Here is a 27,696-nt window from a genome sequence, read left to right as displayed (position 1 = left end):
TAACTGCTCACAGGCTGTTCTTGGGGGATGTGGAAGGAAGACAAATGTAGTTCTCGTCAGACACAAGAACACACCACATCTGAAACACTCAGCAATATGCAGAAGCTACACCAAAACTGTGACTGTGTTTAGGACAGATTACGACCCATGGGCAGTAGTGTGTTGTAAATCTTCACAGGTGGCTTCAGATGCCTTTTATTCATTCTAACCAAATTGGTGCTGACCTTCAAGTTATACTTTCCTTTAGGGACATTTAGGGACTTTAAAGTCAAGTTTGCCATTACAGAATTTTGCTTTTTTGAGTTACCTCTCTTGGGGAATAAAAACCCAATGAAAACGAAACCACACACACAAAAAACCACCCAAACACTAAAATTAATTAAACAGAAAAATAAAAGAGATGTACATTGGGAAAAAAAATTATCTTCGAAAAACTACAACATATCTGAACAGATATTGTGGACATTTCCAAATTTTAAAATTAAAATATACACTTTGGAGTAATGACCACACATGAAAACTGATGGAATAATTTTCTCTTATGGAAGAGATATTGAAACAGCAGCTAAGTTTGCAACTCTTGCGGAGTTAAGCATTATGAGCTAAATTAGAAGTTAGATGAATCATTTTCCAGCCATATAAATCATTAAAGTTTGTTAAATTGTTGTTATCCATAACTGAGGTAAGTCAACCATTTAATGAATTATACATTGTGTTATTTTCCTATGGATGTTACTGCCATAGTTTTTACCACTGTTGAAAGTCCATTTGTGGATTTTTTTTCAAATAATTCTAAAATAATAACAATCTTTACTTAAAAGACTAAAAATACATGCCAGTTATTATCATACATGAAATCTGACAGCAGTTAAGGTGTTGGTATCTGAACTTATTTGACAGCTTCTTTGAACAACTTTTACTAGGTATTCTTTATAGGATTAAATATTTTTAGAATTGTGAAATTTGTTCTATAAGTCAGTCATGTTAAAGGGAAAGCAAAAATGTTCTAGATACTAGACAACCAGTCTAATGGATAGTAATAGCTTTTCTTGCAATCACTTTTCATTAGAAGTCAAACATCACAATTAAACTTTAATTGTGTATTCATGCAAGGACCGATTCTGAATCCTGTGGAGGAAATAAAGCTCAGTAGAAATTTTAGGTGCTCCAGTGGAACAAGACCCCAGTGTTGCCCATGCTCGTAATTTTTCCATTACAGATGCATTTTATTTGCAGAACGTTGGCACCGACTGTAGGCAGAGCAGCCACGTCTTCAGCTACCTACAGAGGCCGTGATACATAAGTCATAGTAGTTTATCGTGGCCCTGAATCTGATCCGGAGTCCTCTGCTCAGCGCTGTCCTGTAATTTGTGCACACCAGCACCAGGGAGCTGTGGGGAGTTACCAATCTGATTTCTTAGCACCAGGCACTGCTTTGGCCTTGGTTCAGAGAGACCTGCAGGAAACAGTGACCTGGCCCAAGGGACCTGCTTTTTCACAGGTTCTAGCACAGTTTCCTTGCAGGATTTCCAAACATAGCAGCTTTTTGTCCTGAATGTCTGGTTGGAGAGTTTAGTATATCGGATTTTCAAAGTCTATGAATAATTGGCCCACAAATTATGAATGCAGCAGGAGAGCTTGATTTTTAAATACTAGGAGGTGGACACTCAGGTGAGGAGCACAGACACGCCTATACTGGTATGGCATACCAGAACGCAGAGTATGGACAGCATTTAAAGTTGAAATTAAGAACTGTTAAGGCAGAGAACCTATCTGAAGATGTAGGACAGGGAAGCAGCTCAGTGGTCCATCCATCCAGGGGTGGCTGGCAAAGGAAGGTAAGTTAATGCTGGGCAGCTTTCATTCCCGGCATTTATACTGGACCCGGAATGGTGCCATGGGTTGCTGTGTCCCCACCAAATGTAAAGGGCTCTGCAAAAAGAAGAAAATCAGTAGAAAGATTTAAGTTAGTTCAGTTAATGGAATTATCATTGTGCTTTAACACCAAGATACGGTTTTGGAGCTTTGGTCTTAGAGAACCAAGACCAAATACTGAGAGTATTTCTTGGCTTTGCTGAAGCCATCGAGCAGGGCCTTCATGATTACTTTTTATTTCACTCACACTGACAGAGGATGGCACGTGAGATCTTAAGAAAATCTAATGGTTTTGAACATCTTCACCAGCATAATTGCCTGTGGGTGCAGACCCAAGTTACAATCAACTCCAGTGAGAGCTGATGTGGCAACACACCCTCAGTCAGGAAAAGACAACTTTCCTCCATGTTCTGGGTGGACTTTCTACCACTACTTGAGATCAACATCTCATGTTCTTCAAGGAGAGAAGAGGAATTAAGTTCTCCAAGCTTCCAGCTTCCAGCCTGAAGTGCAATCATCCCACTCTAAACTTCTCCCTCTTCTCCTTGGCAGCTTAGCCATAGGGCATGCGTGTCACGTTTCGGTTGTGACAGGTAGACATGCTCACTTAACAGTGGTCTGTGTTTGTGCAGAACAATGACATTTGGAAAGCAGAAAGGACACAGTGCAAATGGAGAAGGAAATGACTGCTAAGAATGGAGACTGCGCCACTCTCCCTTAATGGTAAAACCTTTCTGGGTCACAGTTGCTCCTTCAGTCTTATCCTAATCATTTATTCTCCACCACTGAATATGTAGTGGAAAAGCACTGCGAGTGCTGCATCTGATTTCATATCTTTAAAGTATTAATAATCCAGTTCCATATTCATTGGTTTTGTGAGTGGCAGAAAGCAATTATAAAATCTCTTGTAATGTTTAAGCAACGATGAGACAAAATACTCTTGTAGGCACTTTCTTGTATAGACAGTGCAGCCCCACTAATGTTGCTGGAGTTACTCTGGGTTTTCTGAGTTAAAATGAAGATTGAGCTATTCATTACATGTTTTATTAACACTCCTCTCAAAATCTTGCTTCATTATACATAACCACAGTTGAACATGGTTGTTCAGCTGAGCGTGATGAATGAAGAATATAAAGATGTGGAATGCTATACAAATGCATGGATCTTTTACCTCTTTTGGTACTGCATCCAAAAGCACAAATTCATATTTGTGTAGGAATAGCACAACGAACAACTGGATTTCCATGATAGCAAACCACCTGCAAGAAAAGAGAGGAAAACATTGGCCATCCAGCCTGACCATCACACCTGTGTTATCATCAGATAAGAAACGGGGTGTCTTTGACACGTTTTACATTCCATGCTTTAGTTCTGCTTGAAAGTTTATCTTCAGTAGGAAAATATGCTGTAGCTTTGTTCAGCTTCACTATTCAGTGAAGAACATGACTGTAGCGGCTGCCCCTTCTTTCTGGTGAAACTTTAGACTGACAGTATCCCTCTGACACCCTATTTTAAAACAGCCCCTTATCATTATGGTTTTTTCCACTGTATAAACATTTATGTTCTTCTAACTCTTACTGACTTGAAATAACTTCATAGGAGTGAGAAGACAGTCAAATATAGAAAAGGCTATATGACTAATTGTGCTATATAAAGTTATATAATGCAGCTGGGAGCCTGATGACATCAGAGTAGCTGTGACAGCGGGAGTTATTATTTAATGCGTCAGCATTAGAATGCAGTATGAGACCCAAGGGCATGATTTTTTTTCTGTAACACTCTCAAGAAAGGTCTTCCTTAGTCAATACGGAGAAGATTTCAGATAACTGCAGGTAAACTCCTCTAGGCTATTATTTTTTAATGTCGATCTGTACAAGAGCTTTCTGCATTCAGGCACCTGCATGCACCTATCCCAGGTCATGGGATTACTCACTTGCAGAATTTAGACCTAAGTCTTAAATACCTTGTTAAAATAGTAATACTACCTTACTCTTCTACACAGTTTATCTTCCATTATCTGAGAGATGCTGGAAAACTTGGATAAAACATCTATTGGGGAATTCACTGGGGAGAAGACCACATGACTGCACATGGCATCAGTCTGGATTTGGCCTGGCAGGTGTGAAGAGGAAGCTAATAAACCTCACGAGAGCCAAGCTAACTCCTTCAGAGTCATCCAGATCTGCACGCTGAGCCGCCCTGTGCTCCAAAGCGGGAGGACGCTTGTTTGCTTTGGCGTAGCTTTAGACCCAAATTATCTCTCTGATTTCACATTGGAATTACCTTGAGATAGGGAGCTTTTGGTGACCTTGAGCTCAGGGGAATGCAGTACAGAGATATTTCAATGGAATTTAGCTCAGGTCAGACAGGACTTACTAGCCCAAACTCCATGCTGGCAGCACCACACAAAGGTGGGCTCCTTAGGGTGACTGCACTGTGTGCACAGGGTGGGGCCTGAGGTTCTGCCTCTGCGCCGTCCTCCCTGGTTTGGCACGGATGTACCGTGATGCAACCAAATGCCAAAATGCCTCTAAGTTGCCCTGAAAGTGGAAAAGCTGCATTTCCAGAGGCCCGTCCTTCAAACACAAGCACAGCTGGATGCGGACTGACCAGCTCTGGCACTTCTGTACCCACGGCGGGGTTCATCTGCAGCCTGTCTGAGCGGCGATGGGTATAACCCGTAACCGACTGCAGCATTTCCCACTGTTAGATCCCAAAGCACTTCTCCCAGCAGGCTGCTGTTGTTATTCTGCTCTGCAAACAGAGATGCTGAGACACAAGGACCAGAAGCAACATGCGGGTCTGAGGGCAGCCAGAGGGACAGTCCAGGAGTAAAAGGCAGGACTGCAGAGTCCCCGTGTGTTCCCCTCTCCCACGGCACGTTGTACCGAGCAGAAACCAGGAGCTTTCTTGCAGCTAAATGCCTCTTACTTCCCACCTGTCTTTCGTATTCATGACTGAGTTCTAGAGCAGTTCTCCTGTGAAAACTCTGAGTCACTGATGCCTTCCCGTTTTATTTAGTGACAAGGGGGTTTGACAAAGATGTGCTTTCTGAATCTTGCCCCCAGTGTGTTGCTACGTATTTGTGTTGTGCTGGAACCCAGGAGGCGAGCTGTGGATTGAGGTCCTACAGTAAATGGAGTCTGAGAATGAAATCATGGCCGTTGCGCTGAAGTGTTTACAATGTCAGCGTAAGATAGGAGACAACAGACGGAGCCATGCAAGATAAGCGCAGTCACACAGGCAACAGTCACCTGGTTAGACAAAAGTAGCTTCACTGACATCAAATTTTTCCTTTAGGTAAAAAAGATGGCACAGAAATGGCTTTGTGGGAGCTCTTCCCATATTAGTTTGCTGGAATATTTGTAAAGTAAGTAATTGTCTAGCTTTCAGTTTGATTAAATTAGCTATTAATTTCATTATAAACTTTTGCAATGGAGAAATTAAATGTTTAATACATTTCATTTATAAATCCCGTTACTGAATTAAATGCAAATGCATCTTAAACTTGAAATATCATTGTTTCATTCAGTCATACCAAGGAAATCTGAAACCTGGGATCTAGATACATCCCTTGATTTAATTTAATTTCTTCCAAGAGCACCACATTATTCGTTTAGAATTATTACTGAAAAGCATGAAGGTGTGTGTTACCATGTGGACTGTGAAAGGGTTTGAAAGGAGTTTTTGTTTGTCAGCGAGAAAAAGATTCTCCATCCATTGTCTATGTAGAAATGTTATGATTTTCTTTCTAACCACAAACTTATTTTAAAGATATTATCAGAGTCCAGAGAACAGCCTGAACAAAGAAATAGGTCAGTATATAAACAAGCAGCTTTCAGAAACATTGTTTTGCAGCTTTCCTGTACCTGTGGATGCCTCTTGTGAATTCTGCTGTCACCCTTGCTGGGATTGAGGCTGTGCTCGTTTTTAGCTCAGGAATATGGTACAAGCCACAGAGGTACAGCAGTGAGTGAGCACTTTTCTTTGGCAGGCCTAAATGGCCAATGCAGTATTATTCATTTTATTTATGTCTTTATTGCCTTCACAAAGTTTATCTGACACTCATGTCCAGCCATGGGTGCAGATTCAAGAATGCAGATCCTCTGCAACACCCTCTAGACTCCTTGCTCCACTTGGGATTCTTGAGTTAAACTGACCAGTTTTAAGGATTCTTGTATACTTGCTTCTTAGAGGAGACCAGGTTTGGAAGGCAGAGAATTGAGCATAGAGATGTTTGAACACAGAAACGAGGAGCAGCTGGCTCCCTGGGACTTGTTCCAGGAAGAGGGACAGCAGAGAAAACAGCAGAAGGAATGCAGGAAGCTTCGAGGCTGGCATTGCTGGAGGAGTGAATACAGATAGGATCTGCAATTTAAGCCATCGTACAATTGCGTGGGCCTTAATGCAAAGACAAGATTCAAACAGAGAGGAGCCAGTTAAGACATCTGAAGATTAGCGGAGATGTCAGTGGCATCATAGAGGATGGAAAAAGAGTCTCAGATCTGAGAAATGTTCTTTAGGTTAGTTTAGAACTGGTTTATGGCAACCTAACTGCCTGTGTCTGCAAACTGGCATGTTTGTAAGAGGAACAACTCTCCCTTGATGAAAAGATGCCTCAGCAGCAGCAGATCTCAGCTGACTTTCCTCCCTGAGGGATATCCCTTGATACACTAGTCTCAGATTCTTCATTTACACTCTGACTTAACTTGTCTTTTCCAGGAATGAAACCACTTTCAAATCAGTTTAAACAGGGTCCAGACAATACTGAACATTAGGGGACTGACAAAGAGCAACGCAATGAAAACACTTTATTTCCAAGTGTAAGAGGAGCCCAGTTCAAGAGAGTTGTTCTCTGCAGGGTTTGGGAATAAATAAACCCCAGCTGTTTCACTGACCTTCCTGGACACTGATGCTTCCCTCCTCCGAATGCCACAAAGCTGTCCAAGAAAGCATTCTTCTCTAAATTTGCCTCTTTCCAACGATCCTGTGGGAAGAAATTTTTTTTTCCAAATCAGCCTTATGTAAATAAAGCTTAACTTTATTTCTCCAGGCTAAAAATGACCTTGGACAGCTAATCCTCAATACAAAGTTGCACTAATGCCATTTTTTTCTATGCAACCTGTTAGTGTTAGAGTCTGGATTCAAAAGTCAGCACTGACTCAGGGAAAGAAATGAAGGTCCCATCTGAAACCTGTTTAGGTGCCTCAAAGTGCTGGAGAGGTTTTCAAGATCACCCCTAAAGCATTCTTCCTATACCTCCCCATTTTTCTAAATCCTGCATCTTGAGCTATTGAAATTCCTATAAATATATATATATATCTCTTAAATATATGCACATTCAAAGCAAATGTTCAACCAGCACCTTCCCTCAGCCACAAAATTGTATCGCGGCACACAAACGGCTCGTGCACAACTTGCACACAAACCATTTCTAAGACGCTGTGCACAGACAGAGGGAAGGTGTATCAGCTGTCACACGAGAGAAAGGCAAGGATTGCACAGCCCCATTCTCAGGTGCAAGCCAGTGTGTGAGAAAATGAACTCTGCTCAACAAAACCAGCCTGTCTGTACTCAGAGGGCTCCTTGCTCCATCCTGAGTTGCTTTAAGAGAAGAGGAACAACACATGGAACAAGACAATATGGGCTAAAGTTTGGGTTGTTGGCACTGACAGAAGTAAATCTCTTGAATGCTGGGTGACAAACTACACCAGCCTCCAGAAACTCTGCAACTCTACCAAGGTCTTCAAGTGACACCCTGTCAAGTTTATGGTGGCTAGAACTCCTCTGATGAAGCTGTCTTTGAGAGGATGTAATCTTGTGTTTGTTTATTTTTTTTTTTTCCAGCTGGGGGTGTTTAAAGCTTTCCGAAGAGGAAACCTGTTAGCATCAAAATCCAGTAAAAGCAAGAAAAAAAATCTCAGCAATGATGAAGCAAGGCAATACATTTGGAATGGCAATGTCCAAGGGGTACTCACCTATTCCTCATGGAAAAAAAGTGTTTCTATAAAACAAGCTGGCTTACTTTTTAGGAATAAAGTTACTAAAGAAATAAGCTGCTGCATCAGGGTTTCTGCTTCGGATTTCAGACAGGCAGGAATTGTTACGAGGGATTTCAAATTGGTGAAGAGTTTGCTAGAAGGGAAGTTTTGTTTAAATTACTCCTTGATGTATTTCTATAAAAAAGACAAACTGTTCTATATCAGATGGTGCTAAAAAGAGCAGTTACAAGCCTGCCCACACGACCACCTGGAGTGGGATAATAATCGAGAAACTCTAGATGAATGACTGCATTAACAGAGCTAATACCTACCAGAAATCATCTGACTGGAAAGACCAATGAACCTGGGTAAATAAATGGAGATGAGCTATACAAACAAATGAGAGGGAGAGGAGAGTACTTGGAATCATAGACTCATAGAATTATTTAGGTTGGAAAAGATCTTTAAGATTGAGTTCAACCATTAACCTAACACTGCCAAGTCCACCACTAAACCATGTCCCTAAGCACATCTACATCTTTTAAACACTTCCAGGGATGGTGACTCAACCACTTCCCCGGGCAGCCTGTTCCAATGCTTGACAACACTTTCAGAGAAGAAATTTTTCCTAATATCCAACCTAAACCTCCCCTGGAACAACTTGAGGTCATCTCCTCTTGTCCTATCACTTGTTACTTGGTTAAAGAGGCTCATCCCCAGCTCTCTGCAACCTCCTTTCAGACAGCTGTAGAGGGCGATGAGGTCTCCCCTCAGCCTCCTCTTCTCCAGACTAAACCACCTCAGTTCCCTCAGCTGCTCCTCATAAGACTTGTGCTCTAGACCCTGTGCCAGCTTCATTGCTCTTTGGACATGTTCCAGCACCTCAATGTCTTTCTGGTAGTGAGGGGCCCAAAACTGAACACAATATTTGGGGTCCGGCCTCACCAGTGCCGAGTACAGGGGGACAATCTCTTCCCTGTCCCTGATGGCCAAACTGTTTCTGATACAAGCCAGGATGCTATCAGCCTTCCTGGCCACCTGGGCACACTGCTGGCTCATGTTCAGCCGGCTGTTGACCAACACCCCCAGGTCCTTTTCCACCAGGCAGCTTTCCATTCACTCTTCCCCAAGCCTGTAGCAGTTACAATGGGGTTCTTGTGCCCCAGGTGCAGGACCCAGCACTGAGCCTTGTTCAATCTCATGCAGCTGGCCTCATCCCATCACTCCAGCCTGTCCAGATCCCTCTGTAGCACCTTCCTTCCCTCAAGCAGATCAACACTCCCACCCAACCTGGTGTCATTTGCAAACTAACTGAGGGTGCACTCGATCCCCTCGTCTAGATCATCAATAAAGATGTTGAACAGGAGTGGCCCCAAAACCGAGCCCTGGGGGACACCACTCGTGACCGGCCGCCAACTGGATTTAACTCTGTTCACCACCACTCTTTGGGCCCGGCCATCCAGCCAGTTTTTTACCCAGTGAAGAGTGCACCCATCCAAGCCATGAGCAGCCATTTTCACCAGGAGAATGCTGTGGGAAACATTGTCAAAGGCTTTACTAAAGTCCAGCTAAACTACAGCCACATTTTCCCTCATCCATTAAGCAGGTCACTTTGCTGTAGAAGGAGATAAGGTTAGTCAAGCAAGTTGGGCTCAAACAGTGGGGTCTTTCCACGGTGAGCTCTGAATCAAGATCAAAATGATATAAAGTAGTACCATATTATTTGGAACATATAACTGAGCTTTAAAGTCTTGCTCATTTTTGTGCACATCTTGCTCATTTAAAGGCTCCTCGTTTTTGTGCACATCTTCTCTGTATACAAGGCCATTCTCCAGAATATGGGAAATACCCAACTTTAAGCCAATTTGTCCATGTGCTTTTGTTGTGAAATAAGTGAAGAGGAGAAAAGAAAGCAAGATACCCACACTAAGAGTGACAACTTACAGGTTTGAACATTTCTGGGTCAGGAAAATATTTTGGATTCCTGTGCAACCAATATGGCGACAACATCAGCATGTCACCTGCAGGGACGGTGAAATTCTGAAAAGGAGAAAAAACTCTTAAGAAAAGAGAAAATCACAGGTTCAGATCACAAAACAGTCCCTCCTTAGTACTTTTCTTCCATCAGCAGAAGGCCCTAACAGTGGCCAAGTGAAGGTGGTAAAGCCACAACAGGCATATTACATGTTTGAAGCTGCTTCTTGCTGTTGCCATTTGTTTCCATAAGAAAGACCTAAACAGTGGAGAATGTGGAAAGACTATTTTTGTTGCCCTTTTTTTCAGGTAACAAAATAGAAACATTGTTTCTGTCTTTCCTACTTCTTGATGTACCATGTGCGCTGGTATTTTTTACTAAGTCTTTTGTTAAGCACTTCCTTTGATGCAAAGAAATTCATAGAAAGTCTTATATGACAGTAGACCTTTATGGGACTTTAGTAATTTCTTAAATAGGCATGAGTGCTGATTCCTTAAGAGAGTGTTTTTCTCCCAAACATTTATTTGTTAGGCCCCTGCATGTTGGCACTTCCCTTCTGAATGGCAGTGAAGAGGACAAACAGAAAAGAAGGCGTTTTATCAGTTACTAAATTGTGGTCCCTGTGTCTTGATTACTATTTTATATACCATCAGCACAGTATCTCCAGCTCGATTCAATTCAATCTAAAATCAATTAAAGATTGAAGATAAGACTGTGAGCAAGAGAAACAAAACCACTCTTAAATTAATGATAATTAATGGTGATGATGAATAAATCTCTTAAACAGAATATATATATGAGATTGTGGAATATCTCTACTGTTTTAATTTTATCCAGATCTACTGGAAGACCCCTTTCCAGACAAATCATACGGCATCCTTTTGGGGAAAAAAAACCCCCAAACCTCACCTGAATTCTTATTGGGTTTACTACTTTCTTGGTGATCGCACCTGGAGACCTCAGCCGTATGGCTTCTAAAGTGCACCATTTAATAAAAGGGAGCTTCTTAAGGTCCTCTTCAGAGACTTCTATGTTATCTTTACCTGTTGTGGCATGAGAAAGAAGACTCTGTGTAAAAATTAGATTTCATACTTGTTTTGATACCTGCTGACACATCTTGCTTTAGAGCTTTTGACAGAATGCCTCAAGACTTCAAGACCTTGTTTACACCCAGCAATTTTTGTGATATTTCAAAGTAAATAAATGGACCAAAATCAGTACAATTTAAGAAAAGCCAGTGAAGATAATTTCATAACTCTACAGTAGGTGTAGATATGGCATTGACCAGAAGAAGCTGACAAAGGCCATCTTGGAAGTTCAGAGTCCCTGGACTTTTTCAGTACTTTGGCAGGTTACTGCATGGAAATCTCAGGGAATGTAGGCACCAAGACTAGAAGCTGTGGCTGAGCTCTTGGGCTATGTTAACACTGGCAAATAAAACAGGGCCAGGAGAAAGGCTTAAGCACTTGTTCATGATTTTCCTTACTAGTTAATTATTGACAAGTTCCTTGGTATGGTTTTGACCCATGTCAACTAAGAGTCTTCCATGAAAGTCTAAGCATGGTTCAGGGGACTGCATATGTGAATGACTGCTCCCAGTAGGTGACTGTTTTTTGAGGGAAAGAGATTAGTCATGGAGAGGAATCATGCTGGACAAAGTGGCCTCAGATGAGAGAAAAGAGAACAGTTCCTGTCCTGTTTTTCCACAGAATAGCTGTAACTCTGGTGAACATCACACCATGAAAAGCAGCTGAATTGAAAGACTCATCTAACCCTATCATAGATGCATGAAAAAAGCACAAGACTGATTAATACAAATATAGGTCTAAATGATAGGTGTGGAACGAAGAGACAAACACATATAGTTCTTTGTCTGCCTTCTTTTGCTAACATCACAGGTGTTTTTGCTTAAAATTATGCCTTGAGTATATGCTGAGTAAAGAGCTCAGCTGGACTCTGTGTTATCAGTAGTACCCTTAGCAGCAACATTGATTATTCCCAGCCATTGACCAAGTGTGCCATGTGCTGGGCCAATGCAGAATAAGTTGCTTCTAGGTTCCAGAAGGACATGATTGGATTTATTACCTGCTTTGCCAAAAACAGAAGCCAGGTCTTCCATGATTTTCTTGTAAATGGAAGGATAAGAGAGTATGAAAGCAAGGGTCCAAAATGCAATCTAAACAGAGATGAAAGGACTTTAATTCAGGAATATGGAACAGCATTACAGTATCTTTGTAGCAAATCACAGAGGCAGGTGAAAACATTTGCACTTTTTTGTATGTGCCTGTTGTAGTTGGGATGCACAGGGAGCTGTGCTTCCCGGGTAAATCCACATCTAAGGCCTCAGCTCTTGAGAGATTATGTCTAGTCATCTGCTGTGTGCTTACCTTCAGTGAACATTATATAGCTTTGGCTTTGAGCTTTGAAACACAGAATCCTTTCTTTAATTTCAAATAACTAGGTGCTAAAATGAATTACTAAATCATTGTGTGTGATTAGATTTAGCTGCATGAATGGAAAAAAATTAAATAGTAAATTCCTACTAGTATTAGCAGAAATGAGGTTAAATAATTTGCAGGGCATTGTCGCAGTGAGTCACACAAAAATGGGCAGGAAAAGTTTTAATTAACAAGCAAAACAAGCAGTAATATATCCCCTTTAGAAATAATTTGCTAACTGATTACGCAATGAGGTTGAAAATCAAGAAATTTAGGAAAGGAGAAAATCCTCTTAAGTTAGATGAAACCAGAAGGGCTCGCAGCACTGCCAGGAGTCCCTCTCTTGCTGAGCTAGCGGGAGATGCAGTCTGCACGCAGATCTGGTCGTGGGCCATCTGTGCTGGTGAGGGATGAGAACTCTTACTGTTATTTTCCAAATAGCCCCACGTGGATGCAGCCCTCCTTCTGCAAAACAAATCTGGTAGCTTAGTTTTCTTCTACAGCATGGATGCTGTGGCTTCACTCCATGGGCTAAGGAGGGATAACTGAATTGTTTCAGATAAAAGGGTTTAACATGCTTGTAAAAAATCCCCTTGGAAGTTGAAAGACCTTTTTTCATCATTCCAGTCACCAGAACAGTGGTTGTGACTATTCTGAGAAACAACAAAATATCTGTATGTCTATTTACAGCTGAGTATTACAGAAGTAAGTAATGATAGTGTTGTGGAAGGAATGTCAGTTATCCTGATAACAGACAGCAGGCTATGCCTCTCACTTATACCAACATGTGAATCCACAGAAACCTCACTGAAATGGATGAAATTCCTTTAGGGTAAATTGTAGTAATATCCAATCTACAAAAAACATAGATATATCCATTAGGAGTACATATAAAAATAACTCACTATCATTTTTTTTCTAACTCACATCTGTAACGGACATGACTGTGCTGGAAAGAGCTTAGTAGTCATGGTAAATAAAGGATGTTTTTGCTGCTATGGATTTTTCATCTGAGAAATTCCTGTAAATGTCTTTGGTCAGCATAAGATGTGTTAGATATATTGGGCTTGTTCGCATACATATATCTGTATCATTAATCCATCAAATCCATTTCTAACACAGACAAAACTTAAGCTGCAGTAGAATCAAACTATTGCTTTTCTTCCCCTGAAGCAACACTGGCATTTGTACAGCAGATCCCCTGAAGCCAAAAAGCCAAATTCACTCAAGGATTTACACATAGATGAAGTTATTCTATATTATGGTTTTGATATTCCTTACAGTTGATAACACCAGGCTATTTAAAATAGACTCTCTACTATAATACAGCCACAGTGCTTCAAAATAGAGTTAAATGCTCTTCACAGCTTAAGACTGTGATCTTAATAGCTATGAAACTTATGTTCCTGAAATGTTATTGTAGGGGACATCATAGTTTAGGAAAAATACAGGCAGAGCTTTTCTTGTCATTGCTTCTGACATTGCAGCCTGGGCACATTTCTAGCGATGCATGTGGGCATTATAATCCCTTCTTTGGAATAGGTGCAGTGTGTGTGACCTCTGGTTCAAAGCCTTTGCTTCCCAAATACAGGCTTTTGAACAGGATAGAGAGAAGGTGTTTCTCTAGCTGATGTACTTACAGGGACAGCATTTGCTTGGGAAGCCCAGAGCATGAGGAGACCATAATTGGGAGCTAGATGTTTTCCTTGCAAGTTATCCAGGAGATGTTGCAGTAGTGTCTGTTATAAATAAAAGATAATAATGTGTATTTCCAAAAATATATTAAAAACTAGTTTAGGGTAGGGCTTACTAGAATTCAAGGATGAAGTAATGTTAGTTATGGTTTTTTGCAGTCACAAAGTAGAGATGACAGCTGTTAAGAGAAAGTGAGACTCAGAGGCAGAGGGCCAGAAGAAGTCAATGCACCACGTGAATCCCTACTGAATATTTGCACTGCCCTCCATTTTCTTAAAGTTTTTAAGGGAATTAGTTCCCTCACTCCCCATTGTTGCTTGTACATGGAAGAAAGAAAAAAGAAATCTCTATTCTTTTTTTAATTCCTGCTCTACTTCTCTACTTTAAAGAACCTGAAAATGGGACTGAATAAGTTGAATGAATGGAAATGAAGAAAATGTTCTCTCTGTTCCTGTCAAAAGGGTGCTTGTTAGGAAGAGATGGTCCGATATATCAGTGAACTCCTAGTTTCAGGTGTTTTGTTAGTGACCTAACCAGTGATTTCAATGGCTTGATATTCTTTGAAACTATAGCAACTGTGTAATGTTTTAGGATCAACTTTTGTTTATAGTATTTCCTTAAATACAGGGCAACCATGCATTCAAGGCAAAGCTTCCTGTCTACTTTTTAGAGGGGAACAGGCTGACCTTGAATAAAAAGTGATCGCTTTTTTTTCCAAATTCCCACCCAATCTAAGACACTGAGTTCATGCCTCCTACTTCCTGCACCTCCTTACCTCCCACCATCCTCTCTCCAGCCCTATCTTTCTTTCCATTATTCTGGTTTATTTTATGAAAGAAATTGTGGTATGTAAAGCTTTTAAAGTCTAAATAAAACCTGGTTTGTTTAATGATCTGTTCTATAACCATTCGGTAGATCAAAATTCCCAGGCCAGTCTGCCCTCGTGTTTGTCAGCCATATAGACAGAATTCCTGACATAGCTAAGGAAAATAACCAGGGGGACAACTTATCACAGCTTTGACACAATCAATATTTAGGGTACTTGGCTTCCAATCCAGTAATCTGCTATTTTCTACTAGTCTGGCTGCTGGAGGATCTACTCAGTCTACACCAGGGTTTAAAAATAGTACATGTAAGGTTTTGAAATTTCACAGTGCGGTGCCCTCAGAGAAACCACTAAAGAGGTCTTTCTCTCACCTCTTTCAACTGCTTACTGCAACTGCAATACTGGAGGCTGGAAATGGGTCATAGCTCTGAACCCCTGGCTTAAAATTCCCCAGAGGAAGATGCCAGTTCTCAGAATTGTAGGAAATAAATTAAACTGAGGAGTAGGACTCAAAATTGTGGGTCTGTCCTAATGTAGGTGACAGCAGTACTGGACAATTAAGGTACAGCTATCAAAGCTGACATATTTGGCTTATTTCTTCCAGTACTGAAGTAATTCAGTGTGTTCAGTTTGGGTCCCTGCTACACAAAAAAGATGTGGACGGGCTGGAGAGGGTCCAGAGGAGGGCCACAAAGATGATCAAAGGACTGGGGGGCCTGCCCTATGAGGAAAGGCTGAGAGAATTGGGTTTGTTCAGCCTGGAGAAGAGAAGGCTTAGGGGAAACCTTATCACCATGTTCCAGTATTTAAAGGGTGGCTGCAAAGCAGATGGAGACTCCCTTTTTACAAGGAGTCACATGGAAAAGACGAGGAGTAATGGGTACGAGTTATTCCTGGGGACATTCTGATTGGACACAAGAGGAAAATTTTTCACAATGAGAACAATCAGCCACTGGGATAATCTCCCCAGGGAAGTGGTGGATTCCCCAACATTGGACACTTTTAAGATTCATCTGGACAGGGTACTGGGCCATCTTGTCTAGACCGTGCTTTTGCCAAGAAAGGTTGGACCAGATGATCCTTGAGGTCCCTTCCAACCTGGTATTCTGTGATTCTATGAAATCCTGCCCTCCATTCCTTCAGTCAGAATATACAAGGAAGTCATCTTATTTCATAGCCTCGGATGTTTACCTTGGACGTGATCTCTGAAGGGTTAGTTCTTTCAGCATCTGACACTACTTTCTCAAATAATTTTAGAAGCCATTTTTTGGATTTCGACCAGTTCCTGTAAAGAAAAGTAACAAACAAGAAACACTTAACTAAGTCAGCACAAACCAACGTTTCCTTTTTCATGAGAAGGACTCCTTGGTTTCTTCCCAAAAGCCCCAGGGCAGCAGTCCATTGATGAATAGTCAAGTGTCAATCTGACTGTCAGTAGTGTTGACTTCACCTTGGCCTGACATCACCTTGCAGCCAGGACCTGTGACTGCAAGACTCCTAGATTTTCATATCTATTCTACTACAGGTTTGCATTGTGGCTTTGGCCAATTGCTTTTCAAGAATGACCTCCCATAAGAAAATAAAGACCACCTTTTTAGAGCTTCCTTAGTTCTTTCTGAAGGCTATTTTGAGGTGCTCAAGGTGCTGTCGTGGCCATGAGAGCACTGACAGGCTCCCTTCCTTGGAGCCTGGTTGCCTCTACCCAAGGTCAGCTCTGTGACAGTGCAGCCATGTAACCTGGGATCAGTCTGCTGGGAAAAGAGCTAAGGTGTGGGAAAGAGCAGAGAGATGCCTCGTTGGGGACCCCTCAGCTTGGGACTCACATTTAGGCTCAGGCCTTTGCCCTTTGCCCCGTTCTGCTGCTCCCTGACAGGTCCAAGCTGAACCCTGCCCACCTAAGCAAGGTCATGAACATTTTTAGAGCATGAGTGCATGAGACAAGGTCAGAACATTTTTAGAGCACCTAGCTGAAAGCCTTGACCCCAGGGTGTACCATAGATAAAGACAGCGCATCATCCTCCAGGGGAGAGGTCTCCTGTCGTTGGTATCTGAGCAAGCAAAATGCCTGTAATGGGTACACCACGTGCATCAGCTCCGCCCCATTACCTCAGGAAGCACTCAGGCATCTGAGAAGCATATTCAAAGTCCTCATCATACTTTTGAAAATGTTCTTCAAACTCCTTGATTTCACTCTGACTTGTCGGGCAGATGCCTTTTCCAAACAAAGTGTTCACCACCGCTGGATACATGACATGCCTGCAAGGACAAGATCTTTGTGATTTACAGGCCACAGGGAAGATATTGCAGCAGTTTCAGGTCAGAATGCAGCATTCTGAATTGCCAGCACTAGAAGTGTGGTACTCAAGTGTCATGCCAGGATGGAAAGGGTAGCACAAGGCTCATACCTCACGCACACCCTTATTGCAGATTTTAAGCAGAGGCTGGGAGATACACAGACCTCAGGCTAGTCCTCTGCATGTGGCTGAACCTCATCAGTTCGTGTTTGGTCACTTGAGCAGTGGCAGAAAGACTCTGGGCGCTGAAGTTCCCTTCTCACCTTTAACCACCCCTCTTATTTCAGGGTAGCCCATGTGGACCTTCTGGGCATTGCACAAACCTTTCTGCAACCAGGCACCTGAGAAATCCTTCTGGCTGCAGCTTTGCTGGACAGAACAATGCTTTTTTGTTTTCTCTTTGTCTCACTCCTTCCCTGTTTGCTCATCCATTATCCTGCAGACTCTGAGCTCCTTTCTCAGACCACTTCACCTGTATTCTTTAGCTCCAAGAAACCCTTTATGCAGTCGTTGCTGGGTTCCAACCACTGCTAAACACATATTTCAGGCAATGGCTCTTTCACTTCGCTTTTCTACAGATCATAAGGAAGATGGAGCCACCTGGTGGCTCCACGGATTTAATTTTGAGGCAGCTAAATAACGATTATCCAGGGCATTGCATTCCAAGTCTTCTATCCTGTGTTGTCTGAACAGGTCACACCCAGCACAGTTTTACTGTGAATGACTCTCTTGGATTTTTTAGTTTATCATCCAGCCTATGACTTTTTTTTTTAATTTTAGACAAATAGCAGCAGATTTGGATTTGATGCCCAGCGTCCATGACAGCCACAGTAGTGGGAAAAACACCCAGTTCCCCAAGACTGCATCAGGGATGCAGCAGGGAGCCGTGCGTGCCTCGTGTATGACTTGTACACCCATGCCACCACGGGGGCCCGTGCCATGGTGTGGGCCACGGTCTGTGCTGGTGCCAGTACAGCACAGAACAACAGGTCCGTCCCTGCCCTCAGAAACCCGAGCCCAGGTAAAAGACCACAGATGGATTCAGACAGGGAAATAACAAGAAAATGGGAGGCAATATTAGCATACCAGGCAGTGACGTAGCACACCACCGATTTGATGACTGTCCGTTTTTTCACAAGAAGCAGATGTGACTCTGATCTCAGAAGACAGGTGGGGGAACACCATGGGATGTGGGGGTTTGCACCTCTTTATTGAGACTAGTGGCACTGACAGCTGGGAGGTTTCAAAGACCCTTTCCCCCACATTTCTCCCCAGTTAATCCAAATTGCAGTGATTGAAGTGACAGGTGCTCGGTGTTTTAGCTGCAGTAAAAAGCTGTATCTTAGATGTATTATGCAGAAAAACTCAGCAAAAGACAACCTGGATGTAAGGTCTTAGAAACAGGTCCAAGCCACCTGCAGTATTCAACTTGTAGCCCTGATGGACAGGCAAGATATAGGTGTTGTCCCAGACAATCAGGAATAAAGAGAAGTTAAAAGCTCTGTTGTTGTCACCTGAAATTGTCAGTAAAAGGATTTTTTTTACATGAAGGATGAAGTTCAGGCAGCAAAGTCAGTTGCAGAGGTCTTATTTAAGTTTTCGGCTAGGCTTGGCCCAAAACATACACGGAAAGTTTTCATCCTGCTGAAGATCAAGCATTTTGTCTGTAAGTTCTTTATAAACATGGAAGCTTTTATCCCATGTTTTGGGAAACAGGGTTTGTTGAAAGGTGCTGTTTTTTTCTTTTTTCTTCCAAATAGGTTATTCAGATGTTTCCCCTAGCTGGGAGAAACACCTTTAGATGAAACCCTGTCCACTCTGTGACCCATATGAAACCGTGAAGCAGTGGTGAATATCCTGACACAGCTTTACTAAGACCTGAGAGCCTGAGCTCCACCAACTTTACTGTAACATCTCTGCTCCCATATAGGATACGTATGTGTTACAGATGTGCTGCAAAAATCCCTTACCTTACCAGGTCATTGAGGTCGCCTGTGCCCTCCATGCCCAGATGTGCCATGTGCTCATGTAGTTCCTTACACAAAGTGCCCGTGAACATGTGCAGATTAGAAGGACCCATTTTCCCCTTCATCATGCTGTAGAGGTTACCATGGTTCTGATAAAATGCTTCTGCAGGGACAGAAACTAAATACAAAAAGAAACAGAAACATTTTGAAATTCCTGTCTGTGTGATTTCATGTGGATAAGCCCATGAGCTGTCAGAGCATGCCACTGTGGATGGGATATGTACCTCATCCCTTTCTAATGACTGTTGTACTGCAGGGTAACAAATTATTGCTACAAGCTGATTTTCAAATTACGTGATAGGACAACGTACTATTGCTTCAAACCTGGTACACACAGGTGGCACGTCTAGCTGCAGAAAAGGACGTGATCTTAAACTGGGGCTGCTTGATGATAAAAGTAGTAACAGTCCCTGGTTCAAAAACCTTTGATCCCTTGAGACTGAATCCAAATCACTTACAGTGCTGGATCCACATGAAGGAATTTCATTTTGCCTTCATTTTGTAGCATGGTCATGGGTCAAGATGAGCATTTAAGGCATGATCAAAAAGCCAGTGGGCTTTGGATTGGGCTTTAATGTTCCTGGGTAACTAGATATGATTTCCATTAAAAAAGAGGTAAATCTCATTTACCTGCATTCTCGACAGCTTGTTGTACTGCCTGTTCAAAATTTAAGTCTTTAGATTTAAAAAATGCTTCAGTTCCTTCTTCCTCAGTCACAAAAGTAAACCGTTTTCCCAGAGCAAATACTGTGAATACAGGCCCATGCTGGAACAAACAAAGATTTCATATTATTGTATTGTTAACACATTTGATGGGAGCCCCAACAGGACTTCAGTGCTGCTGAGATGTCAGGAGGGAGGATCTGGTCCCTCCTGCTCTCTGTACACCTTGGCTCAGAAGTGCACAAAGATGAACATGAATCAGACCAAGATCTGTAGACTTACAGACCAGAAGGGAACATCACAGGGACCTGCCTGACCTCTTCCAGAGTAGAATAGATTCCTTCAATGAGATTAACATTTTATATTTGAATTACATTACAGTTCAAACAATACAACCCACCTGGATTTAAAGAACTCAAGTGATGGATTATCTACTGCATCTCTTGGCTGTCATAGCAAAGTACCCACATCGTAAAAATCCATAATCCTGCCTGTTTCCATCTACATTTTTTAACAAAACTTCCCCACTCCTGAATCTTTTTAATGTTTGTTTTTTCTTCTTTTCTAGTTTAAAGGTTCTGCTAATACCCACAACTTCTTTCTCGTACATCTGTTGAAAGATTAATGTCAAAATAGCTAACAAGCTTTGAGCAGAATATATGGAGTTTGTTGAGACTTCTATTCAGGGAAGATTTTTGATGTCATAAATCATTCTTTCATTTCCTCTTAGTCTAATGTCCTAGAGCCCTCTCAAAACTTTCAGCAATAAGTATTCACTTCTGAATTCTTGTATTATGAAAAAGATCACTGGTATTTGTAGATACTCTAAACTAGCAAACAAATGTGCAATATCTACTGGCTGTCAGATTTAGACATAAAAAGACCAAAATTAGGAAATGAAGCATCTTTAGCGTCTTTTTCTTAGTCAAGGCAATTTCTGCTCACAGGCAAAAACCTTGGAAATCGAAAGCCCAGCATTTACATTTATATGCACAACACCTTCTTTTGACAAAGTTATTGTACATATGGAAAGGTTTAGGGTTTCATAAAGTCTCTGGACACAGCAAGGAACTTGATTTTCTTTTCCAGGTTACATTGCTGACAAGGGTGAGAAAAAGTTTTCTGTTGATCTGTCTGGAGTACTGAAAAGCCTTAAATCCACCTTGCTCACATGGTTTATGTCACTGACTTTAACCATGCATTAACATCTGACTTTTGTTGTCTGTGTCTGTATTGTAAAGCCTGCTTCATCAAAAGCTCTTTGAAGCCAAGGAAAAGATTCCTCTTGACATCAGTTGAATTTTGATTGTGTCCTTCAACTGTAAATTATTAAAGAAAGAATGACTGTTTAAACTCTCTGGGTGATAATAAATAAAATATTTTTTTAATAATAGCTAAATTGCTAAGGTTGCTTTTTTATGGATAACAGCATGTCCTCAGCATCAGGCTGGATAACAATCAGTGAATTTGAACTATGTTTGTTTTTAAATTAGATTTTTTAAATTTTACACTAACATTAAAATGTACTCAAACGAATTTTAAAATAAAATTAAATTTGAACTAAAAGCAACCTGCAATAACACTTAATTATTCGATTAAGGTCGCACTCAGTTAAAGACTGAACACTTTATTTTAGATGATTACATGTGAGCAAGATGGCTAAGCTCCATTATAGACAATAGAGATTGAGTCTATGCAGTCAGGGGAGCCTAAAAACCAATTAATCTGAGCAGCTACTGCACACCTCTATTTTTGAAGGTGAGCTGAACCACCCCTAGACTCCACTGATAGGACTGACTACATGTCCACTGACCATCAGTAAATCTTGGACATCTCGCTTACCTGTAGACACCTACGCAAACAATCTGGTTTTGACTCTCATCCAATTTCCTGCAATCTTTTTAGAATAATTAAAATTAAAATGGAAATTTAAAAAGCTCCATAAAGGACCTCCAGAACAAGTCAGTTTCATTGAACAGCACAGTGATGGTGGATATTCAAAGACACATCTTTCAGAAAGCAGAATTTTGTGTCCAAACAGGACAAATAAATATGATATCTGACGAAAGAAATGTAAAATTAAAATACTAAAAAAGGTTTGAGGATCAAACTGCTAATGGCAATCTCCATCCCCAATATTAAACACTTTTCCGAACATACCAGATTCAGGAAGTCTCCCAGGGTGTTGCTGAGCCTGATAAATGCTCAATGTGTAAAGAAACCAAGTGGGGAAGCAATGTGAGTTAGTGATTACATCAGTTTAAGACAAGTCCCACCCTGGAGCCTTTCACTGAGAGTGATGGACTGAGACCTTGTTTCAAAGGAAGTGTTAAGTAGAATAGACTTAAACAAGTGCTAGTTAAATCAGTGATAAATATTTCAATTCAAAATTCTAGAGGGATTAAAATATGAAGTTGCAGAACTACCTAGTGTGGTCTGTTAAACCACCCTCAGCAACAGGAGGATGGACAGGCAAACGTGGTGCCCTTCTAAAGGGCTCCTGAAGGAGGACCTGGGAAGCTTCAAAGAGTCATTCCAGTACTCTGCAAATTTTTACAAGTGTTATCAAAGTACCAGGATAAGTAGTGGATAAATAGGATGTACTGAGGAAGAGCCCAATACAGCTTTAAGAAAGACATAAGGCTGTGTGGCCTTAAACATATTCATAATTCATTCCTTAGAAGAAGAAATTAAAAGCTTGCATGTAATCTGGAGTCATTTGGGAGGCTAAATTATGAGGAGACCTAGAAACATCACAGAAGAAGACGGCCTACAAGAATCACATTCTGAAGTGACCTCAAGATCTATTATACAAGCATTAATAATTAATTTAGAGCTCTCATCTTGCTAGGAAAAGAGCAGAGAAAGGACAGCAAATATCTAAACCCATCCTGTGCCCACACCTTCAATTTAATGTGTGTCTCTGCCCATTCCATCTCAGCAGGATCTACCGAGCTAGAAAAGGCAAAGGGATGGACAGCAAGCATGAATGAAAGTTTCATTCATTCTTAGCTTCCAGGAAAGGTGAAAAGAGAATAGTTATTCAGTTTCTCATAATATAAAAGCTAATGGGCACCTCTTAGATGCTAGCTTTCTTCATATGGTTCATGGTTAAATTATGGATTCATTGCTGTGGGATGCTGTGCAAGACAAAATTATGCACAGGGTAAAAAAAAAGGGATTAGGCTATCATAGTCAGATCATCTGGATGCCAGTTCCAGCCTAAGAAGTCCCTAAACTGTTGATGGCCAGAAGCTGGGAAGGAAAAGCAGAAGGCTGCATACTCTCATCTGGGTGTGCTCCCTACACCCTGTTACCCAGCATCTAATAATAGCTGTTATTCGAGACAGACACCTGAATAAACAGATTTCTCATCTGTCCCGGTATAATTATGCTGATGTTCTAATGTCATGAAATCTGCTACTGGAACAAGCTGTCAAGCAGTTCTGCATTTACCATCGTGTTATGGGTGGGTACCAATGAAGCGTGGGTATAGCCTGACAGCACCGTGTCCCAGTTTACTGCTCTGTCTGAAATAGCGTTTAAGGAGACCTGATGACATATAGAGACAGAGAAAGCAAAATAAAAATCCTGTTAGGATTTAGGGCTATGAAGTTGCTCTCACTTATGAAAGCTCCTTCTTTCCCAAAGACTGGGAAACACCACACAGAACAGCAGTGCCATGATGAGAGGCCGACTGAGCTTACATGAAAGTAACACTCCAGAGAAATAAAAACTTCAGAAGGATGTCCTCCAAAATCCCACAGGAAGGAAATCAGGGAAACAGCCATTTTTCCCAGGGGGCACTGCCAGGCAGGGAGCAACCACTGTTGGCTGACTAGCTGCAGTCACGTCAGGAGCTAGGTGCACTGGGCTGGTTTTCCTCTCCCTTGGCATGCACACACACGAGTTCAATGCCATGTCCCCTCTCTGTCTCAGGGCCTTTAGCATTCTGGTCTTCTGAGCATGGGACCAGGGTCACAGATTGTTAGTGACTCAGCTGTCTTCAGAAACGCTCCACCAGAAGCCTTGTCCTCTTCTCCAGCCTGTTTCCCCTCCACCAAACCTCACGCAGGATGCATGACCCCTGCCATGTAACCCAGCAAGCCATCCCTCACACAACCACACACAGAGAATAAGGCTGAGAGGCATTTTGCTGAGTCCTGAGACACAGCACCATGTCCCCCATACAATCAACAGACTGACAGTGATGTATGGATCCACAGGTCCATACAACAGGGCAGAACAATTTCATGGGTCTAACTGAACTTTTTTTGTTAGCTTAATTAGCAAACTGATGAGAAGCAGTTAAAATTCCTTATTAATTCTTATGTTTGCCAGACAAAGTGGGGAACCACATGCTTTGAAGCCCTCAATAAGCAGCTCTACTTGTATTTTATGTTGCCTGGTGGCTCCAGTTACCCCCCTTGCCTGTCTCAGACTGCCTGCAAAACTACTTTAACTAGTCAGGCAGCTTTAGGAGGAAGAGGTGGTATCTTTTATTAGACCAGAGATTAAGTATTTTATTAGAGCAGGAGATCTTTCTTTTATTAGACCCACTTATGACACAAGGGGAAAAACAGACAATTCTTCCAGCCCACGTCTTCTTCCGTAGGAGGAAAACAGAAGCAGTGAACTTCATGCAGGTTGGAAGAACTTCAAGTGCAGATTGGAAGTCTGGTGTGTTACTCCAGGACTTGAAAGAAAAAGCAGTGAGGGATATACACAAAAGGGACAATAATAAGAAAGCTAACTCTTTAAGAAAGAAAAAGAAATGAGTGTCACTTTGACAGACTGAAGGACTAATCCAGGGGAGGAACTTCCTAATTGCAGAAGTGTCCCCTGAAGGTAATGTCCCTATGGAGCTGAAGAGGTTTCACACTGCCTGAGGCCTGATTCTGCACTAGCTTTTATGAGGGCAGCTTGCTTGCACTAAGGACACTTTACCCTGTTCTGGTAATATTAAGGAGCTTGTAATGATTGCAGATGTATTTTGCAACCCCTGTAATGCCTGTTAATGACCCCTTTGGCAGTAGCACCTGTTTTCTTTGGCTGTACCATGCTACAGTGCCTACTCCTTTAAAAGGGAGCAGGCAGGAAAAGGCTTATCTTTCCTGACCTCAGCACATGGTGCCAGTGTGGGAGGTGGGAACGGAGGGAGGGAGACATGCCTGGGGTGTTTAAGGAGAGGAAGGGGAGAACAAGAGAGTATCCCTCGCCAGGGACAGGGAGACTGCCGGATGATCCTGCTGCAGGCAGGCAGCCAGCATGGGGGTGACGGATGGAAAGGTCCCTCTTACCCAGGGGGACCGCAGGGAGAGGTCACAACTCATAAGGACACTGAGGTGCTGGACTAAGAAAAAGATCAAAGAAAAGGTCCTATCTGCAAACACACAGTAAAGGGGAGATACATAAGAAAGCTGCCTCTTTCTGCTTTGCCTTATTTTGAGTTTTCTCCCACTGAAAATGTTTCTTGTTATAGTTTCTGTCCCAGCAAAACCTGGGGTTTATAAAGTCCTTCAGGGGTTTCTGGCATGTTCAGATGTAGCTGCCACAGAACAAACAGCGGCCTAAAGGGTCTCCAGGCAAATGAACTGTCAAAATTAATGGACCCAGAGCCACTAAGTTTGCATTTGTACTTCAACACATTCTTTAGTACGTAGAAGTTTTGCTCATTCAACTGGAGAATGAACCCCCAAAAAGGACTCTTCTTTCAGGTTTGTTTTAAAATTTCATCTAAGGGGTTTTGCTAAAAGCTTCCTGGGAAAAAAGGCAACTAAAGCAAGCTTAAGTCACGGTGCAACATCTGTCCCTAAAAGGGATTGCACTGGAATGGCAGGCTGCTTTAATCTCGTTGCCACCAGGATAGATTTTCAATAGAACAAGGAGGTTCTCTAACAGCCTTGTATCAGAAGAGTCAAAGAAATATTACGATTGGGTTTTTTATGTGAGGCTTGATCAGTTTATTTGAAGGATTATATGGCATGGTTTCTGAAATAGTAAGAGAATGGACTGGAATGAGTTTTATTCCAGTCCTACATTTCTGCCCTAAGATGAACAAATAACTGATCATGGTATGCATAGATGAAAGATAAAGGAAAGACATAGTAATGTAAGGTTAAAACCAGCCTGTTAAGCTCAAAGAAGCCAAGGAACTCCTGATCATACACATAAGCTTACTCTATGGTGCATCCAATGTGCTTTAATACAAGATTGACAGCTCTTGATGTTCTTACACCTCATACTTCAGTTTATACTTGCACCTCCGCTTTCATTTAACACCACAAGTTTGTAACAGCCATGGCTGCAAAGAAGTACTTACAATACAATAGTTCAAAATGAGAAAGCAAATTTTAAACATCCAGTATTTCTTAATACTTTTTTTCAACTTTCAGGATGTTACAGTGGTTTCATTTTTATCTAGTTTTTGCAAGTAGTGGGCTGTGAGATCCTTCAGTATTGAACACTCGAGGCTGACTATATTGCCTCAGTAGCAGGTGATATCACTGAATGCAAACAGAAAGATGGGGTTTACATCAGTGATTATTAGCTGCCTAGAAATTAAGCATCTAACCTAAATTAATCATTTAGGCTCTATCAGACAGACATAGAAAAGAAAGGCATGTCCAGGGGGTAAATCTTCACACCTGTCTTTGGTAAGCTTATTAGGATGGAAAAAGCTGCTGGCCAAGCATGCGTCTCTCTTGAATGTTGAGGGACACCAGCTGGTACTCAGAAATCTCACCTAACTTTAGGTACGCAAATAATCAGCCTCCTGTTCCCAGCGCCTGGCACAGGGCTTTCCATGTTATCTGAAAACAAGATTAACAGGTAACCAGACTGCAAAAGCAAACCAGCAGAAGTGCTGGGTACCAGCAGGATGATCACAGCACAGAGATCGTGCCTGGATTGGATCCACAACTTTGCAACGTTACTGGTACAAAGACAATCCTTCACCAGCTAAATGCTCCTGGCATTATAAAACGTGACAGGAAAGGGGAAAACTTAATGCAGAAGTTTCTTCTAGCTTTTCCCCTTGCAGGCAGCCACCCTGAGCACGCACCCACAAGCAGGCACGCCGCCACAGCCATTACCTTGCTTCTAGCTTGCTCTATAAACTCCAGAGGAGCTTTCCCGAACTGAAACGCAGCTCCAAACCAAGGGATCCAGCTCCCGATGCAAGGAGGGCAGCTCGGGTTTCTCAGCTGAAACAAAACAGCCTTGACAATAAGAAGTCCCAGGACAGCTGCCAAAAGGACAGCAAGAGCCATTTTGCCTCTTCGCTGCCTGCTGCAGCAGCTGCTCTGCCTGACGCAGCACCCAGCACGGCCGCGCTGGCCAGGATTACCCGAGTCAATGAATAGGGGCTTTTTTATCAGTCCTGCCAGCTGATCACTGCCATGGAGACAAGATGTTAAAGCACCAAGCAGTCCAGGGGACAAGCCCTTGTTTTGGAAAAGGCAGAGCCAATTCTCTTCCACTCTGGGACGAGGACCAACTCCATTGCTTGCAAAACTTAAATGCTGCTGTGACAAATCCTTGAACTTTGTACCCATTGCTGGAAGGGTACCGAAGCAGCCAGGGACACAGCCAAGGACACTGTGGCAAAGCAGTGCATCTCTTTCTTCAGCTAAACATTTTATTTTTTGGCAATATCAAGATTATCAAGCAGAGAGGCTGTGATTTGCAGACATTTAGCTTTCAGCAAGGCAGATGGCAAGAAACTTCTGCAGGCATCACCTGAAGCAGTAAGCATTATCAAAGGTATCTCTTACTTGTCTGAGATTATTTCATTAAAGGTAGATGTGTGTCCAGTGTCTGAGGAGTAGAGAAAGGCTTCAGAAGTTGAACTGGCAATTCAAAACCTGCTGGTGGCCCCTGTAACATCACTGCAATGTCAGAAGCCAAGATTTCAGAGAGGT

The 27,696-nt window shown here is 42.0% G+C and overlaps 1 protein-coding gene across 2 annotated transcripts; it reads right to left on the bottom strand.

Moving 5' to 3' along the window:
• Window positions 1-355: 355 nt before the first annotated feature.
• Window positions 356-27,101, bottom strand: CYP39A1 (cytochrome P450 family 39 subfamily A member 1). Of its 2 annotated transcripts, XM_074820826.1 has the most exons (12): window positions 26,869-27,101; window positions 19,742-19,877; window positions 19,055-19,229; window positions 16,897-17,046; window positions 15,982-16,075; window positions 13,910-14,008; window positions 11,917-12,007; window positions 10,741-10,874; window positions 9,801-9,896; window positions 6,774-6,862; window positions 3,047-3,134; window positions 356-1,932 (listed from the first exon to the last, which is right to left on the bottom strand). In XM_074820826.1, the coding sequence occupies exons 1-12, from the start codon at window positions 27,043-27,045 to the stop codon at window positions 1,861-1,863; spliced, it is 1,401 nt and encodes a 466-aa protein (XP_074676927.1). In that variant the 5' UTR covers window positions 27,046-27,101; the 3' UTR covers window positions 356-1,860. The 2 variants fall into 2 exon arrangements, with proteins under 2 accessions (XP_074676927.1, XP_074676928.1); XM_074820827.1 differs by lacking the exon at window positions 13,910-14,008.
• Between the last annotated feature and the right edge of the window lie 595 nt (window positions 27,102-27,696).

The sequence above is a fragment of the Strix aluco genome, chromosome 3 (genome assembly GCF_031877795.1).
Source record: "Strix aluco isolate bStrAlu1 chromosome 3, bStrAlu1.hap1, whole genome shotgun sequence".
In the NCBI taxonomy this organism is placed as follows: domain Eukaryota; kingdom Metazoa; phylum Chordata; class Aves; order Strigiformes; family Strigidae; genus Strix; species Strix aluco.
Note: the sequence above shows the minus strand (reverse complement) of the source record. Positions and strands in the feature narration are given on the sequence as shown.